The 18,627-nt window shown below is 42.9% G+C and overlaps 1 protein-coding gene across 3 annotated transcripts; it reads left to right on the top strand.

Moving 5' to 3' along the window:
* Positions 1 to 205: 205 nt before the first annotated feature.
* Positions 206 to 16,812, top strand: NAGS (N-acetylglutamate synthase). 3 transcript variants are annotated; one of them, XM_030221778.1, is made up of 7 exons: positions 206 to 652; positions 5,258 to 5,532; positions 11,063 to 11,267; positions 13,468 to 13,648; positions 14,513 to 14,684; positions 15,565 to 15,747; positions 16,318 to 16,812. In XM_030221778.1, exons 1-7 carry the CDS (start codon positions 233 to 235, stop codon positions 16,457 to 16,459), a joined length of 1,578 nt encoding a protein of 525 aa, XP_030077638.1. In that variant the 5' UTR covers positions 206 to 232; the 3' UTR covers positions 16,460 to 16,812. The 3 variants fall into 3 exon arrangements, with proteins under 3 accessions (XP_030077638.1, XP_030077637.1, XP_030077636.1); XM_030221777.1 differs by having other exon boundaries at positions 11,060 to 11,267; XM_030221776.1 differs by having other exon boundaries at positions 11,054 to 11,267.
* The last annotated feature ends 1,815 nt before the right edge of the window (positions 16,813 to 18,627 follow it).

Here is an 18,627-nt window from a genome sequence, read left to right as displayed (position 1 = left end):
TAGCCCCCCCCCCCCCTGCCCTCGTGATCTCATTGCATGAAGGAAAATTCCACATAATGCCCACTGCTAGCCAACTACCTCTCTGCTAATTAATCATCTGTTGAGAAACGGAGGCCAGGCCAGGCCCTCACTCCATGTGACCTCCCCTACCAGTACATAAGAACTTGGCTGTGACACCAACAGTCAACATCAGTCAGGCACAGGTCACAAGACCCTCAATCTTCAGGTTCAGATGGCCACGGTGAAAGTGAGCATAGCGGCCAGCCGCATTCTCAGCTGGCCAGCTGCTGTCCTCCAGCAGAGTGGGAAGAAACTGGCACATCGTCATTTTGGGCTGGCAGTGGGAAAAAGTGGAGCAGAGAGCAGCTGCACACAGGGAATGAGGCAACGGCAGCTGCCCAGCAGCAAACTGAAGGCAAGCAGAAGCTTAGCCATTAAAGCGCAGCCTAATTATGATGAAATTCCTTCTGATCATTGGGAGACTTCAACAGAGATCAGGTCCACATCCCCATCGGCAAACCGCTCCATGGTCCAGCGCGATATCCGGGCTTTCTTGAATGAGTGTGGTGGGACTCCCAGCGAGGCTCGCCATTGGCTGGCACAGTTTCAGACCCTGAATCTCACTTGCAATAAACCATTTGCGGTCATTGAGGTAAGGTGGCCATCATGGCACAGAGCTGTCTGTGCCCTACTATATTAGACCATGAGTTAAAGTATGTTAAAGGCTGTGTGTTTTTTTCTAGCGAAAAAGGTGCTGGTACTCAAATGCAAGGCCACCCTTCAGAATCTATGACAAGGCAGACAATGGAAAAGGTGCCGGTACTCAGTACCCCCAAGTACCCCCTCAAAAAAGGGCCTGGTTAAAGGAAAACTTATTGGAAAAAAAATATTTAAAAAGCTTAATGCCCAAGCAGTTTAATAGAACGTTCTTGGTCAGAGAATGATTTTTAGGCCCAGCAGTCTTAACTTGACTTGTGGCTTTTGCTGCTGCTGTGAGCAGACGTATTATACCTCAGTAAAGCAGAGCATATCAGCTCATCCCCTACTTACTTTCTTCTAGAGGTGGGTGGGATAAGCTGATAACTACTAGCAGAAAATGGTTTATAGATTATTAAAATTTAGTGACTCACCTTTCTTCAGGTAAATAAGAAGACTAATGCACATTAAATCAAATAACATAAAAAGAAAGGAACGTCTTTTCATTATAGGATAGGAAAGGGGAGAGATGAGTTGATCATAGCTATAAAGCAGTGGCTCCCAACCTTGTCCTGGAGGTTTTCAGGATGTCAATATTTCAATATCAATATATCAATTTATTGTTTGTATAGCACATACAAATATCTCTCATGAATATACATTGTGGATATCCTGAAACCCTGACTGGCTGGGGAGCCACCAGGACCAGGTTTGGGAATCACTGGTATAAAGGATAAGTATAGAAGGGGCCAGCTTAACCATTGGACCAGGTGAGGCTTTGGCCAAGGGCGATGGCAATTAAGGGCACCAAAATACCCAGCCTCTGACCTCACCTGGTCAACAGGTTAAGCCCCCCCCCTCTTGGGTCTGGCACTGCTCCCTCACCATCCTGTAAAGTTTACATCGGTCGCCGGTGGCAGCAGCAGCAGCATAACAGGTTGCCTTTGGCCAGTCCTTGGGTCTTCCTTCTTCTGCATCCTGCCTCCACTGATGCATTGTCCTGAAGGCAGGATGCAAAAGAGGGAAGACCCAAAGACTGGCCGAAGGCAACCTGTCATGCTGCTGGCAACTGATGTAAACTTTACAGGATGGCAGGGGAGTGAGAGAGGTGAGGGAGTAGTGTTGGACCCCTGGGGAGGGGGAAAGAGAACCTGGACTGGGATGGGGAGGAGATGCCAAGCAAAGGGAGGGAGAGATGCTGAACCCATGGGCAAGGGGAGGGAGGGGTACCATAAGTGATGTGATTGGGGGGGGGCACTGCCAAACCAAGTTGGCTCAGGTTGCTTCTATCCTTTGAGCCAGCTCTGAGTATAGTAGATTGCAGACTAGTGAATCCCCAGAAGGCAGAGCCCCCCAGCTCGATTGAGTAGACTTTTTCAGGTAGGTGTATCTATAACAAAGCTTTGACTTTAAGGTAAGAATGATCGAGTTGAATAGTAGCTTTCATCTGGCAGCACAGTAAGGTGGCAATTCTATAAATTAGGTAGTAAGACAAAAAGGAAATGTGGGCCATAGGATATGTAACAGCAAAAAAAAGAGAAAAGGAGCGAGGCACCAAAGAACAAAGATTCCAAAATGTTAAAAAAAAAATCATTAATTAAAAAGTCTCAATTCAACCTGTTGAGAAGACTCGACACGGCCATGTTTCGGCAACTATGCCTACGTGAGGAATCTGTCAGCCTTAAAAACAACCCAGTTTGTAATGGTACCAATGTGTGTTGAAGATGATAAGATCAAGAGATGCTGTTTGTTTTTTGACTGTAATTGCGCTGAGTTCCTCTGCTGAATTCCTCAGTGGTCTGTTTTGACTTTATCATCTTCAACACACACTGGTACCATTACAAACAGGGGGGCCCTTTCACAAAGGCATGCCAAAACATAGTCTGTGGTAATGTGGGCAAGTGTATTGGACGTGCGCTGGACCATTTCTCCACCATGTCTGGTAAAAAAGGGTGATTTTTTGGGGGCTGGGAAATGGACGTGTGGCAAAATTTAAACCAGCATGCATCTATTTATGACCTAAGCCCTTAACACCACCCATTGACTTAGCAGTGAGGGCTCATGTGTTACCTGTGCGGTAACCATCCAGCACGTGCCAACTGCCGATTACCACCTGGAACACTGTGGGTTTTCGGCATGTGCCAAACTAAGAATTACTGCCAGGTGCACACGCCAGCCAGGAGTGCTGATTTGACGCACGCTGCAATGCGAGTAGCCCCTTACATACCTTTGTAAAAGGGCCCCTGGGTTCTTTTTAAGGTTGACAGACTCCTGACGCAGGCAGAGCTGCCCAAAATACGGTCAAGTCGAGTCTTCTCAACAGGTTAAATTGAGACACTATAAATTATGTGGCACAAAAACCCATGTGTAGCATCAGTTCTATGATGGCATTTCTATGCACCTAAGCTGTTACAGAATACAAACTATGCCATGCTATATAATTCTTATATTCCGCTAAGTTTCTGTAAGATTCTAAGCGAATTACAACAATAAGAGGTCTTTTATATTGGGAGAATTACATCATATCTTAACCATCTAGATAAAAATTACATCATATCTACAAACGTAAGGTAACATTGGGCATGGCCACTTATGTCTACTTACGTCATGTGGGTGCACCAAAGCCTACCATTCCATGTGCACTACTTATATTATTCTATAAGTTGTGCACATCGCTAGGCAAAATGCCCATGACACACCCATGCTCTGCCCACATTAACACCCCCATGCAGTTGCGTACTAAGGGACTTAAGCACACATGTTATAGAATAGTATCTAGCTCTTACAGGCATAACTGCCAATTATTAGCATCGATCATGCGTGTTATTGAAGCCCAAATTTACTACTACTACTACTATAAATCATTTCTATAGCGCTACCAGTCATACGCAGCGCTTCACAATTAAACATGAAGAAAAGACAGTCCCTGCTCAAAAGAGCTTACAATCTAAATCAGGACAGACAGACAGACAGGACCAATAAGGATAAGGGTAGGACAGACAGAAGGACACATAGGGAAAGAGACTAATTTAGATACATCTTCTAGAATTGCCCTTTAAGAGGCCAATTTAGACCACAGGAGTTAGCTGGGCCATTTCCGGTGACTGGCATTGAATATTCAGTTTACTTTTGGCCAGTTTGACTTTGACCAGCCAAGCCGATATTCAGCACTGGCCAGTCAAAGTCAAACTGGCCAAAGATAGGACTGCCTTGCATGTGGACAAACATGGCTGCTAAAGTTAAGCGGCGATGCGCCAAAGACTGGCGGAGAGCCTGCTATATTGCCTGATATAACCTGCTATCCGCTAACCAGCAATATTCAGTGACCATGTCCCGCTGAATATCAGCAGATTGCCAGCTATGTGGCATTTAACTGGCCAGATGCCAATCCTGGCTGATTAAATGCCTTTGAGTATCGAGGGGGTAAGACTTTATCTAATTTTTGCATTGAATGTTGTCCTTTAAAAACATTTCCCCTAACTTCTCTGGCTTGGGCTGGCCCAAGTGTTGTGCACTATATGAGAAGGCTCCATAATATCACAGACCATGTATGAAAAAAAACACCACCATATAACACTTGCCATAGCATTCTTCGTTGATATTTCTATTTCATCATATAGCATTTATCATATATATAAGAAAGAACTCTACGGTTACATACAGGGTGAAAGCCAAAGTTAAAAGAACAGGGTTTCCTAGAGCAGCACTCAGCAAATGTGAGACAAGGTGTGAGGATAAAAAAGGTTGATTTGACAGAGACCCCAGCTGATCTAGGTGAGGCATACGTCATGCTGTAGTGTAGATGGAGTATGTGGCAACAGGAAAAGATCTAACTCCAGTTGTCAGTTCTAGGGATGGGCAGCTGGAAAAGTTTCATTTTGAGTCATGTCCCATAGCATTTCTCGGAATGTTCATTTTTGGTTTCTTTATGTCATCATGGGAGAAATGTCATTGAGAGTGTGTGCTCTTTGCAGAGAAGGTGCACGATTTGCAGAGTGTGTACTCTTTCCAAAAGTGCACACTATTATCGGGAAATGTAAAAGCATGTATTGTTCTGCTTGTTTTCATTTGTTAATTCTATGCAATGACATGGGAAATGTTGTTCACATGTCCCATGTTGTTGCAATTGCCCATTCCTAGTCAATACAGCAAAGACATAAACCTGGAGAATATCTGAAGAATAAGAATGTAAGGAGTAGAAATTCTGCAGCCCTTACTGAAAAAAGTTGGTTGGCACTGCAAATAACTGTCAGAAATCAGATTACGGTTGTTAACCGAAGTCTACCCATTGTTACACTTCATCCTGCTTACTGTTATTCTCTTATCTCTTATTTGTCCTGTTTGTCTGTCCTAATTAGATTGTAAGCTCTGTCGAGCAGAAACTGCCTCTTTATGTCCAGTGTACAGCACTGCGTACATCTAGTAGCGCTATAGAAATGACAAGCAGTAGTAGTAAGTTGATCTGTGGGAGGGTTAGGTTCTCATGCTCCTGTTACTACTGTACTTAATCCTAAATAAGTCTGAAAGACCCACCTACGAGCTTTTCTCTTCCCCATTTTAGCTGGACCAGAACATCTTTAGCTGCAAGGAGTCCATGAACAGTGTGGCATTTGCTTTGGCCTTCCTCCAGCGCATGGACATGAGGCCAGTAGTCATTCTAGGACTGCCCAGCCAGGAGTCCCCAGCCAACAGCTCCTACTTCTGGAAGACCAAATTCCTGTTGTCAGACAACTGCAAGACGCTGATGGATGCCTTGCACCAGAATTCTGCCACCGCCATGCCCTTCTTCAATGGGGGGTCTGTGCTCGGAGCCAAGGAATCAACGTCATCCTCCAGGTATCAACTCAAGAAAATGTATTGGCATGGTAATTTCTATGTATATTGCCAAAATAATATATCACATACATAAAGAAAAGAAGGTCAATTAAAGTTGAAGTAGACATCCAAAATCAATTGTCTTCTCAGAATCTCAGATTCTTTGTTAACCCTAGAAGTCCCTGTAAAAAGGTTCCTCAATAGGAAATTTCATACATTCTTCACTATCTATGGGGCATTTTTACCAAGCTGTGGTAAAAAGTGGACTTAGCATGCCCTTACGTGGGTCTGTGCCTGGCACTAAGGCCATTTTTACAACACCACAGCCATAAAAATGGCTTTTTGGATTTTTTTGTAGTAATGGCCATGTGCTAATGTTCAAAAATTGTGGAAACCCTACACATCCAAATGACAATTAAATCAAGTGACAACAAAAACTGTTCTTCAAACAGGAAACACTTTCTTTCAGGAGCTTTTTTTATATTTGAGGAACATTTTTTATTGGTTTGAAAAGGAGGAAAAAAAGCCAATGGACATAACCCACTAGATTTTTCAAAAGCCAAGGCTCCTTCTGACTAAGACCAATTAAAGACTAAAAAAAACCCTCCAAAATATGTTCAGTTCAATTGTGCTTATTTAATTCAATTTGATTTAATGTCTTCTGTTTGAACGGTTTCACCCCTTAAAGTCAATGAAAAATATCTTCTATAACATCACAATTAACCATTGAGTTCAGTCACTGTTAACAAACATTTCTTTAACTTGCCAAATATTGTCACACAGCATGTATAAGAGAAGGGGAGGTTGAAAATGAGTGTTTCCTGTTTGAAGAACAATTTTTGTTGTTACTTGATTTAATTGTTATTTAGATGTTTCCATAATTTTTGATTTTTAGTCTCACTAAATTTTGTGGAACAGTTCATGGTTGTTTGGGCAACATGTGCTAAATGTTGCCATTAGTGACAGCCATTTTAAAAAATTACCGCGTGAGAACTGATCACAACCCATTTTGTAAGCGGTAAGGGCTCACACAGTATGCATGTTAACGTAGGAACGCCCACTTCCAGCCCCCCAGACCTACCCAGTGTTGTTCAAAGCACTAGGCCAAACTAATTTAAATGTAAAGATAAATGTATATTTTAATACTTAAGTAAAAGTACAGTGAACACATTAAAAATTTTAATTAAGTGAAAGTACGTAAGAACATAAGAATAGCCATACTGGGTCAGACCGATGGTCCATCTAGCCCAGTGTCCTGCTTCTAACAGTGGCCAATCCAGGTCACAAGTATCTGGCAGAAACCCAGTTATTAGCCATATTCCATGCTACTAATCCCAGGGCAAGCAGTAACTTCATCCATGTCTGTATCAATAGCAGACTATGGACTTTTCCTCCAGGAATTTGTCCGAACCTTTTTTAAATCCAGATATACTAACCGCTGTTACCACATCCTCTGGCAGCAAGTTCCACAGCTTAACTATTCATTGAGTGAAAAAATATTTCTTCCTATTTGTTTTAAAAGTATTTCCATGTAATTACATGGAGTGTCCCCTGGTCTTTGTACATTTTGAAAGAGTGAAAAATTGATTCAATTCTACCTGTTCTACATCACTCAGGACTTTATAGACCTCAATCATATCCCCCCACCCCTCAGCCGTCTCTTTTCCAACCTGAAGAGCCCTAACCTCTTTAGCCTTTCCTCATACGGGAGGAGTTCCACCCCCTTTATCATTTTGGTTGCTCTTCTTTGAACCTTTTCTAATTCTGTTATATCTTTTTTGAGATACGGTGACCAGAATTGAATGCAATACTCAAGGAGAGGTCGCACCATGGAGCGATACAGAGATTATAATATTCTTGGTCTTATTTTGCATCCCTTTCCTAATAATTCCTAGCATCCTGTTTGCTTTTTTGTCATCTGCAAATTTAATCACCTCAATTGTCGTCCTGTTTTCCACATCATTTGTAAATATGTTAAATAGCACCGGTCCCAGTATGGATCCATGGGGCACTCCACTTTTTCACTTTCTTCCATTGAGAAACATGGCCATTTAACCTTACCCTCTGTTTTTTGTCCAATAACCAATTCCTAACCCACAGAAGGACATTGCTTCCTATCCCATGACTTTTTAATTTTCTCAGGAGTCTCTCATGAAGAACTTTGTCAAAAGCTTTCTGAAAATCTAGATACACTACATCAACCGGCTCACTTTTATCCACACGTTTATTTACACCTTCAAAGAAATTAAAGAGAGATGTGGTAGCAGTGTTAGTCCACTTCTAAAGCCAGTCAATAGAAATAGAATAAAATAAAACATTAGAAAATAAAATAAGATGATACCTTTTTATTGGACTAACTTAATACATTTTTTGATTAGCTTTCGAAGGTAGCCCTTCTTTGTCAGATCAGAAATAAGCACATTTTGATAAGTAACAGCATATACAGTATAAGTGAAACCACAAAGTATTTCAGTGACAGTCTGAAAGGATGAGGGAGGAGTGGGCTAGGTAAGAAACAGAGAGGGCTGAGAGGATGGGGGACAGGGAGATATGCATGGTGATCAGAGGGTGACAAAGCAGTGAAATTTCATGGTTTATAATGGGCTAGAAAACCCAGATCTTTGTTAAGTCCTGTCTGGTGGGTGTCAAAATATTTAATCATTTTGACTTCAAAGGTCTTGCGTTCCTGTATTGTTGTAAAGTTTCCTTTAAGTATTCTCACTATAAAATCATTAGTACAGTGTTCTGGTTTTGTAAAGTGCTGTCCCACAGAGGTAACATTTTCGTTGGCACTGGCATTTTTCATATGATGTCTAGGTAAATTAAATCTCTTCTTCAGCATTTGGCTTGTTTCTCCAATATAGCACCCTTCGTCACATTTTTTACACTGGATGACATATACTAACTACATTGGAAGATAAGCATGTGAGGGATTTCTTTATGTTGAATATTTTTCCTTTGTGAATGACTATCCTGCTTATAATCGAACGAGAAAAACGCCCAAGTTCCGACCTAAATCGGGAGGTGGACATTTATCTCACAAAAACGAATAACGCGGTATAATTGAAAGCCGAACTTGGACGTTTTCAACTGCAATCCATCGCGGAAGCGTACAAAGTTGATGGGGGCGTGTCGGAGGCATGGTGAAGGCGGGACTGGGGCATGGTTATCACTCAAACAGAGATGGGCGCCTTTCACCGATAATGGGAAAAAAGTATGCGTTTGTAGCTAGAATTTAGGGCACTTTTCCTGGACCCTGTTTTTTCACGAATAAGGCCCAAAAAGTGCCCTAAATGACCAGATTACCCCCAGAGGGAATCGGGGATGACCTCCCCTGACTCCCTCAGTGGTCACTAACCCCCTCCCACCACAAAAAAATGATGTTTCACATCTTTTTATTTTCACCCTCAAATGTCATACCCACCTCCCTGGCAGCAGTATGCAGGTCCCTGGAGCAGTTGTTAGGGGGTGCAGTGGACTTCAGGCAGGTGGACCCAGGCCCATCCCCCCTGCCTGTTACAATTGTGCTGCTTAATGCTTATTAGTCGTCCAACCCCCCCAAACCCACTGTACCCACATGCAGGTGCCCCCCTTCACCCCTTAGGGCTATAGTAATGGTGTAGACTTGTGGGCAGTGGGTTTTGAGGGGGATTTGGGGGGCTCAACACACAAGAGAAGGGTGCTATGCACCTGGGAGCTCTTTTACCTTTTTATTTGTTTTTGTAAAAGTGCCCCCTAGGGTGCCTGGTTGGTGTGCTGGCATGTGAGGGGGACCAGTGCACTACGAATCCTGGCCCCTCCCACGAACAAATGCCTTGGATTTATTCGTTTTTGAGCTGGGCGCTTTCATTTTCCATTATCGCTGAAAAACAAAAATGCCCAGCTCACAAATTGTCGAATAAAACATGGACATCTATTTTTTTTGAAAGTACGGTTCGGTCCGCCCCTTCACGGACCCGTTCTCGGAGATAAACGCCCATGGAGATAGACGTTTTCATTCGATTATGCCCCTCCACGGGGTCTTGTGAAATGTTTTGGCATTTCACAAAAATAAAACAAATTGGTGAGGCAAGACTTCCCTTGGCTGAACCCATGCTGACTGTGTCCCATTAAACCATGTTTGTCTAGGTATTCTGTAATTTTATACTTTATAATAGTTTCCACTATTTTCTCGGGCACTGAAGTACATAAGTACATAAGTGTTGCCATACTGAGAAAGACCAAAGGTCCATCAAGTCCAGCATCCTGTTTCCAACAGTGGCCAATCCAGGTCACAAATACCTGGGAAGATCCCAAAAAAGTACAAAACATTTTATACTGCTTATCCCAGAAATAGTGGATTTTCCCTGTCCATTTAATAATTGAGTCAATGTCATTTTACTGAATTTTGAGTCATTTTACTGATTTTTAAATAAATATCCTTCGTTGGAACCACTGGTCCATCAACTTCTTCTTTTTTGGTTGTGTTTTGTGCTTTGTGGGTCCTGATCGATATTTACCCTGGTTCAACTAAGTGGGGGGTAATTTCATAAAAAGGCACTTATAAGACAGTTATGTAGGCCTCATCTGAATGCTGGCTGGGACGCACATAACTATTTAAACATTTCCCGAGCCCTCTAAGCCCCCTAAGCTCTAAGCTCCTGCCTCCTGAAACAGCCCTCTCTGTCCCTTCCCTCTCCCCCAGCCTGTGACAGTCAGAACCTCATCCCCTGTCCACAGAAAATACCCCCAAGAGCCTGGTCTAGATAGGTCTCCCTCCAGTGGTCCAGTGGGAGCGGTGGGGGTGGGAGCAAAGTCTACTCACTCCTGCCCCTTGTGGCTACCTGAAGAAAATGGCTGTTGCAACCTCTCATAGTAATGAATATTACCATCACCTGCACAACTGTCAGATCTTCCCCAGTGCCACTCTCTGTACCACCCCTGACCTGCCCATTTTGAAAATGGGCAGTCAGAGCCAATATTCAGCACTGCTGCCCAGTTAAGTGCTGCTAAATATCAGTGGTTGGGCAGCCAGGTGCAATTTAAACAGGCCAGAGCCTTTCCTTCCAATTTAAATCACTTTGACTATCAGGTGGATGCTTTTTTATGCAATATTATGATTAAATGTTTGATTTTTCTGTCTATGTGAATACTTTATTACTGTTGTTTATAAATGTAAAATATTGTGATCTTTGAAGACACATCTCTTCAATAAGGCCTACAAAGAGAACCCATAGCCTTACAAAACTACCTCACCAACCCACCCAGTTATTAAAATCCACCATCTTTACTATCCTGCCCAACACCTTCCTTCTCTCTTCCCTTTCTTAATCTCTGTATATAACTAATTGTATCTGATATCCTGGAATGACAATGTCATAACAAAACTCTGTAAGCCACATTGAGCCTGCAAATAGGTGGGAAAATGTGGGATACAAATGCAATAAATAAATAAATAAGTATGGAGGTAGGCAGCTTATCAAGATGTTAGGCTTGATGAACCTTTGGTCTGTCCCAGTATGGCAATACTTATGTACTTATGTACCCGTTTCTCTGTTTCTAATGTCAGCAGCTTGATGTCAGTGTCGACAGATCTCCTCTGCTGGTGCTTGGAGTCTGGCAATATTCCCATCATCTGTCCCATTGGAGAGACACCCAGTGGGCAGTCTGTGCTGCTCGATTCTGTAGAGGTCACCGCTACCATATCTAAAATTCTGTTGCCCCTTAAGATCATCTTCCTGAATACATCAGGAGGTCTGAAAGACCTAAGTGAGAAGGTAAGTGCCTAAAGGAAAGCACTAACCAAACTCCAGCCACAGTAAAACAGAGGCATTGGGCAGTTTTAATCAAGGGCACGTCAGGTGGATGGTTTGCCTATCTCAAACCTAATTCTGCAATATGACTGGGGTTTTAATAAGAAGGGGGGAAAGGAGCCAGCATCCCACTGAAAGAGCTTCACTTTTAGATCAGTGGTATAGCCTTTATTAATCAACTCAAAGTGCTGCGTATGACTGGTAGCGCTATAGAAATGATTTATAGTAGTAGTATCTTCCAAATAAGGCAGAATAACTATAACCCAGGGTTAGACAACCTTTCCAAACAGAGGGCAGCATGAATATAAGCACTTTTCTTTAGGCATCAAGGCTAGTTGGCACAGTGCCTTGAACAACAGGGATCAGTGCTGGGACCTCTGCTTTTTAACATATTCATAAATGACCTAGAGATGGGAGTAACTAGTGAGGTAATCAAATTTACCGATGACACAAAGTTATTCAAAGTAGTCAAATTGCGGGAAGATTGTGAAAAACTACAAGAGGACCTTACGAGACTGGGAGACTGGGCATCTAAATAGCAGATGACGTTTAATGTGAACAAGTGCAAAGTGATGCATGTGGGAAAGAGGAACCCAAACTATAACTACGTCATGCAAGGTTCAGCGTTAGGAGTCACAGACCGAGAAAGGGATCTAGGTGTCGTCGTTGATGATACATTGAAAACTTCTGCTCAATGTGCTGCTGCAGCTAGGAAAGCAAATAAAATGTGGGGTATCATTAGGAAAGGGATGGAAAACAAAAATAAGGATATTATTCTGCCGTTGTATCGCTCCATGGTTCGACCGCTCCTCAAGTATTCTGTTCAATTCTGGTCACCGCACCTCAAAAAAGACATAGTGGAATTGGAAAAGGTGCAGAGAAGGGCGACAAAGATGATACAGGGGATGGGACGGCTTCCCTATCAGGATAGGCTGAAGAGGCTAGGGCTCTCCAGCTTGGAGAAAAGGCGGCTGAGGGGAGATATGATAGAGGTCTATAAGATAATGAGTGGAATGGAATGGGTCGATGTGGAGCATCTGTTTACGCTTTCCAAAAATACTAGGACAAAGGGGCATGCGATGAAGCTGCAGTGTGGTAAATTTAAAACAAATCAGAGGAAATGTTTCTTCACTCAACGTGTAGTTAAACTCTGGAATTCACTGCCGGAAAAGGTGGTTAAGGCGGTTAACGTGGTGGACTTAAAAAAGGGTTGGACGGCTTCCTGGAGGAAAAAGCCATAGAATGTTATTGAATGGATGAGGGAATAATACAGTATTTCTAGGATGGGCGGGACAAATTGCTTGTTCTTTTGGCCGCTGTCGGTGACAGGGTGCTGGGCTCGATGGACCCTTGGTCTGTCCCAGCATGGTGATGCTTATGTACTTATGTACTTAACTGTGTATGCTCAAGGCCTGCCGGCTCTTACCCTCTCCAAACATTCTGTTTCGGAGCAGATGGAAGCTGGCAGGTCTTGAGCATGGGCAGATGCTTAAGGCCTCGTGCCGGCTAGTCTTGATCCCTGTTCTGCCAATTGTAGTATCACTACATAAGGGAAGGAGGAAAGGAAATAAGGCACCCAGTCTCACAGCCTACATAAAATTCATTGGCAGGCCACATGTGGCCCACAGGCCATGGGTTGCCTACCCCTGCTGTAGCTTCTTATCAATTACACCTGATTTCTTGCCTTCAACATGTAACATACACATACACCCCTGCTTCCTCCTAGAGCACCCATGATAGCACAGAGTAGAACTTATCATTATTCCAAAAGGCAATAAGCTTAACTGTTATTTCACAATTAGCTTACAAAATAGAGGAGGAACCAAAGGACCCGGAACAGGGATTATGGAAAGAGAAAACAACAATTTAACAATACCAATAGATATTTGAGCAAATTACTTCTGGGGTTAGACATCCATGCTAGATTTAGCTCAGGACATAACATTCTACCATTTTCCTGACACTGGAGGAAAGGACCTTAGTAGTGCTGAAAGCTTGTATCTTAAACATTCATTAATTTTACAATGTATATCATCCACTACCCAACTACTTTGTTAATCTTATTGTAGATACATTTCCTTGGTAATGGCACAGTATGTGTCCTGCCATTGGTATGCTCTTCTCTCATTGGGATTTTTGGGCTGCCTTCTTCCACCCCCTGCAGGTGGTACCACATGTGAACCTGCCAGCAGACCTGGATCTGATGAAGAAGGCCCCCTGGATAAATCACAAGCAGCAGCAGCAGGTCAATGTCATTGTCGATCTGCTGAACCGCTTGTCCTCCGATTCCTCAGCCGTCATCACCTCAGCCAAGACTCTGCTCACAGAGCTCTTTAGCAACAAAGGTAATGGGAAGCAGGGAACAGCAAAGCCAGATGGATCCTGGTTCAACAGAGAGAGAGGTCTCCTCTGCAAAGTACCAGTGGTATTATCGGCCCTTTTACTAAGCTGCATAAGCGCCTACGCGCTCCCAACACGAATCAATTTGGAATTACTGCCCGGCTACCACGTGGCCCGTGCGGTAATTTCATTTTTGACGTGTGTCCACTACGTGCACCAGAACATATATTTTATTTTCTGGCGTGCAGTGAAACTCGGGCTGTAACTCCAACTTGACGCACTCATGCAATTACTGCACAGTTAACGTGAGAGACCTTACTGCTAAGTCAACGGTTGGCGGTAAGGTCTCAGACCCAAAATGGATGTGCGCCAATTTTTATTTTGCCACAGGTCCATTTTTTGGCAAAAATTTAAAAAAGGCCTTTTTTTACAGGTGCGCTGAAAAATGGATCTGCGCGCATCCATAACATGTGCCTACGCTACTGCAGCCCGTTCTGAGCTTGATTAGAAGTGAAAGAAGCCTGAAAATGTTTGAAACACACATTTGGGGTCTGAAGTAGTGGTGAAATCCTGCCAATTTGAGATTGGGATTTTTGTGTGTAATTGTTTGCAAGAAAGGCCAGTTCAAAATGAAGTCAAGTAAATAATTATCAGTCCAAATTAGAGGTGACCAAGAGGCATTCCTTAATGAAAACTGAGCACTAGATACAAACGCCACTGTATCAAGTTGATGACCTCCACCACCTAGGAGCTCAGGTCAACCATGGCAGAGAGTTCAAGAAGAGATAGTGACTGCTGTATTACAGGGTATGCACAACATCACAAGGAATAAAACCTTTAACCTTTCTCCCACTGTCTTCTTCTGTTAGGTTCTGGCACCTTGTTCAAAAATGCTGAGCGTATTCGTCGCTATGAGTCCTTGGATGATATTGACCAGGAGCGGCTGATCTCCCTTGTTAACATGTCCTTCAGGAAGATACTGAGAGATGATTATTTAGCTTCTATTCGCCCTCGGCTAAATTCCATCTACCTCTCTGAAGGGTGAGGAGCTCTGGCAACAATGACCTAAGGCCACCACAGAAGGATCACAAGCTTTTAGATAGAAAAGGAAGCAACAGACCCCTGTAAGAATGAAGGTCATTCTTCAAGAATCTCTTCTCCCCTCAATGGTATTTCATCTTACTCTCCCCACATGCATTTTTAATATTCCATTACCTGCATAATTACAGTTCTGCTGAAGATTAACCAATTCACTACCCCTATCCCTTCTAGCTCCAGTGCAGACCACACTGCATATTAACAATAAAATGATTTTTAATTATTACATAGCTGTTGCCCTCAAATTCCCATTAAAAAAAGACCATGTACAAGAAGCAAAACAATTCACACCAAACTAAACCTCACAATTACACACAAAAAAATCCAGGACAGTTAGTTTACAAGGCAAAGAGGCTTGCACTGAGCACACAGGAGTCAGATGCCTTATTAATACAATTTTATGTCCCCACATTCTTTACTATAGACCAGTGGTATAACTGCTGCCTTTCTCTGCCTTCCTACCTGCAATCTTTTACTTACCAAGAAAGCATAAAACACAGAATTAGTCTCCAACCATTGTTTTGCTCACCCAGTCCATTAACCTTTGTTTACCCAACTCAACTAAACCACTTGGGACAAGAAAATGTTACAGGTGTATAGCTGTGTGTGGAGGGGGGAAGACGTTATTAGAAGAAGCAAAATGGATTCCCTAAAAAAAACAATAGAGAGTCTTAAAGACAGGCGTATTTTCAAAGCACTTAGACTTACAAAGTTTCTTAGTAACCTATGGAACTTTGTAAGTCTAAGTGCTTTGAAAATGAGCCGTTTCCAGCCTTCTTGTTGTCACTCCAGTGAGATTCTTATTAATTGTTTCTCTTAATAGATACAATGCAGCTGCAATTATCACCACTGAGCCTGTGATGAATGGCACACCCTATCTGGATAAGTTTGTGGTTAGTTCCAGCAAGCAAGGCCAAGGTTCAGGTCAGATGCTCTGGCAGTGCGTCCGTGAGGACCTGGAGCTTCTCTTCTGGAGGTCTCGCGCCACAAACCCCATCAATCCCTGGTAAGTAGAATAACGAATGTTATTGGAGGGGGACAGACTCAAGAAAAATGTCAGGAAGTATTTTTTCACGGAGAGAGTAGTGGATGCTTGGAATGCCCTCCCGTGGGAGGTGGTGGAAATGAAAACGGTAACAGAATTCAAACACGCGTGGGATAAACATAAAGGAATCTGTTCAGAAGGAATGGATCCTAAGGAGCTTAGCCGAGATTGGGTGGCAGAGCCGGTGGCGGGAGGCGGGGATAGTGCTGGGCAGACTTATACGGTCTGTGCCCTGAAGAGGACAGGTTCAAATCAAAGTAGGGTATACACAAAAAGTAGCACATATGAGTTTATCTTGTTGGGCAGACTGGATGGACCGTGCAGGTCTTTTTCTGCCGTCATTTACTATGTTACTATGTTACTATCTGATACTGGCAGAGAGTATAGTATTCCTTCCATAACCAGATAACATTCATTTTTGTAGTTTGTCCATGGTCCCCAACTGCCAATTAATTTCAAGTCACAAAGAGCAAGTTGATTCAATCATTACTTATGCTTAAATGTCCATCTTTAATCATTTTTCCCCTGCAGGTATTTCAAGCACTCTGATGGCAGCTTCTCCAACAAACAGTGGATCTTTTTTTGGTTTGGTCTCTCAGATATCAGGGACTCTTATGAGCTGGTGAATCATGCAAAAAGTATCCCAGATTCTTTTGCTAAAGCTCACGTCTAACATTCATCATACAAAACCTGATTTCAGGAACAAAGACCAGAAGACAGAAGGACCATTAATCACCTCTGCACTGAGCCAGAGGAAAATCACAGCTTCTAAAGAACCCAAGACCTGAGCTTTTAGAAGTTGAAGAGAAGGGTCATTTTGGTCAGCTGTAAACATCTGGATGTGAAGATGTTTTATGCTTATGAAGGTTCAGAGATCAGTACCATTGCAAGAGCCACCAACCATGGAGTAAACATTGTTAGGACAGCTAATCCAAAAGAGATTTGTAGCAAAAAGAATGATTTTCTGGGGTTGGCTGAATAGTTGGAGCCTCCTAAACAGGATGGTGGAAAAACCAATTGGAATTACATAAGGTTGAACACTGTCAATCAACAATCTTGAAACCTAGCAACAGCCAAAGGCAGATCTCCTAAGACAGTGGTTCTCAACCCGATCCTTGGGACAGAGCCAGGTTTTCAGGATATACAAAATGAGCATGTATGAGATAGATTTGCATGGCAAGAAGGCAGTGCATGCAAATCTATCTTATGCATACTCATTGTGGATATCCTGAAAATCCAACTGGCTGGGTTGAGAATATCTGCCTTATGGAGATATCACCACCATTATATCAAGTTAATTTCTTGGTATCATCTCCTCCCTCCCAGACTCTTTCTACAGTTAATTATTTTTCTACTTGAACAGTATTTATTACCTATGTTTTAACTGTTTGAATTATATTTGTACTCCTATTTATATAACCTGGAATGTCAAGAACATAATAGCCATACTGGGACAGACCAATGGTCCATCCAGCCCAGTATCCTACTTCTAAACAGTGGCCAATCCAGGTCACAAGTACCTGGCAGAACCCAAATAGTAGCAACATTCCATGCTACCAATCCCAGGGTAAGCAGTGATTTCCCCCATGTCTGTCTTAATAGCAGACTATGGATTTTTCCTCCAGGAACTTGTCCAACCCCAGATACGATAATTGTTGTTATCACATTATCTGGCAACGAGTTCCAGAGCTTACCTATTCATTGAGTGAAAAAATATTTCCTCCTATTTGTTTTTAAAATATTTCTATATAACTTCATTGAGTGTTCCTAAGGGGCCCTTTTACTATGCTGTGTTAAGTGCCAACGTGCGCCCAATGTATGTTTGAGTTACCGGCTGGCCTTTGCGGTAATTTCATTTTTGATGCACGTCTGCTAGGCATGCCAGAAAACATTTTAATTTTCTGGTGCGCGGGCAATAACAGGGCAGTAATCGTCATTCTACGCACATAGCTCATTACCACCCAGTTACCGCGTGAAATCTTACTGCTAGGTCAATGGTTGGCAGTGTCTCAGACCCAAAATGGACACACGGCAATTTTCATTTTGCCGCACATCCATTTTCAGCAAAAATTTTAAAAAGGCAATTTTTTACAGATGTGCTGAAAAATGATACTGCGTGCACCCAAAACACGCATCTACACTACCGCGAGCCATTTTTCAGTGCACCTTTGTAAAAGGACCCCTTAGTCTTTGTACATTTTGAAAGAGTAAAAAAATCGATTTGCTTTTACCCATTCTACACCACTCAGGATTTTGTAGACCTCAATCATATCTCCCCTCATCTGTCTCTTTGCCAAGCAAAAGCCCTAACCTCTTTAGCCTTTCCTCATGTGAAAGGAGTTCCATCCACTTTATCATTTTAGTTGCTCTTCTTTGAACCTTTTCTAATTCTGCTATATCTTTTTTGAGATTAAGGACCAGAACTGAACACAATACTCAAGGTGAGGTCGCAGAGATATTATAGTAGTCTTGGCCTTATTTACCATCCCTTTCCTAATAATTCCTAGCATCCTGTTTGCTTTTTTGATCATCCGCTGCACACCAGGCAGAAGATTTCAGAGTATTGTCTACAATGACACCTGAATCTTTTTCTTGGGTGCTGACCCTAGCATCTGGTAACTATGATCAGTGGCGTTCCTAGGGGCACTGACACCCGGGGCGGATCACCGATGCGCCCCGCCCCCCGGGTGCAGCGCCCCCCCGGAGCAGCGTGACCCCCCCCAGGTGAAATAACCCCCGGGTGCAGCACAACCCCCCGGTGAAAGAACCCCCCCCCGGGTTCACGCCGCTGGGGGGGGGGGGGTGCCGCACACTTGTCGGCTCTTTGTTTCCATGCTCCCT

The sequence above is a fragment of the Microcaecilia unicolor genome, chromosome 12, assembly GCF_901765095.1.
Source record: "Microcaecilia unicolor chromosome 12, aMicUni1.1, whole genome shotgun sequence".
Lineage (NCBI taxonomy): Eukaryota > Metazoa > Chordata > Amphibia > Gymnophiona > Siphonopidae > Microcaecilia > Microcaecilia unicolor.
This window is presented reverse-complemented; position numbering and strand designations above follow the sequence as displayed.

Bases quoted from the DNA above. Each gene is read 5' to 3' on its own strand.
- NAGS (XM_030221776.1), top strand. From the start codon at position 233: ATGGCCACGGTGAAAGTGAGCATAGCGGCCAGCCGCATTCTCAGCTGG. The intron at 653-5,257 runs GTAAGGTGGCCA...TCCCCATTTTAG, and splicing joins AACCATTTGCGGTCATTGAG to CTGGACCAGAACATCTTTAG. The intron at 11,268-13,467 runs GTAAGTGCCTAA...CACCCCCTGCAG, and splicing joins TGAAAGACCTAAGTGAGAAG to GTGGTACCACATGTGAACCT.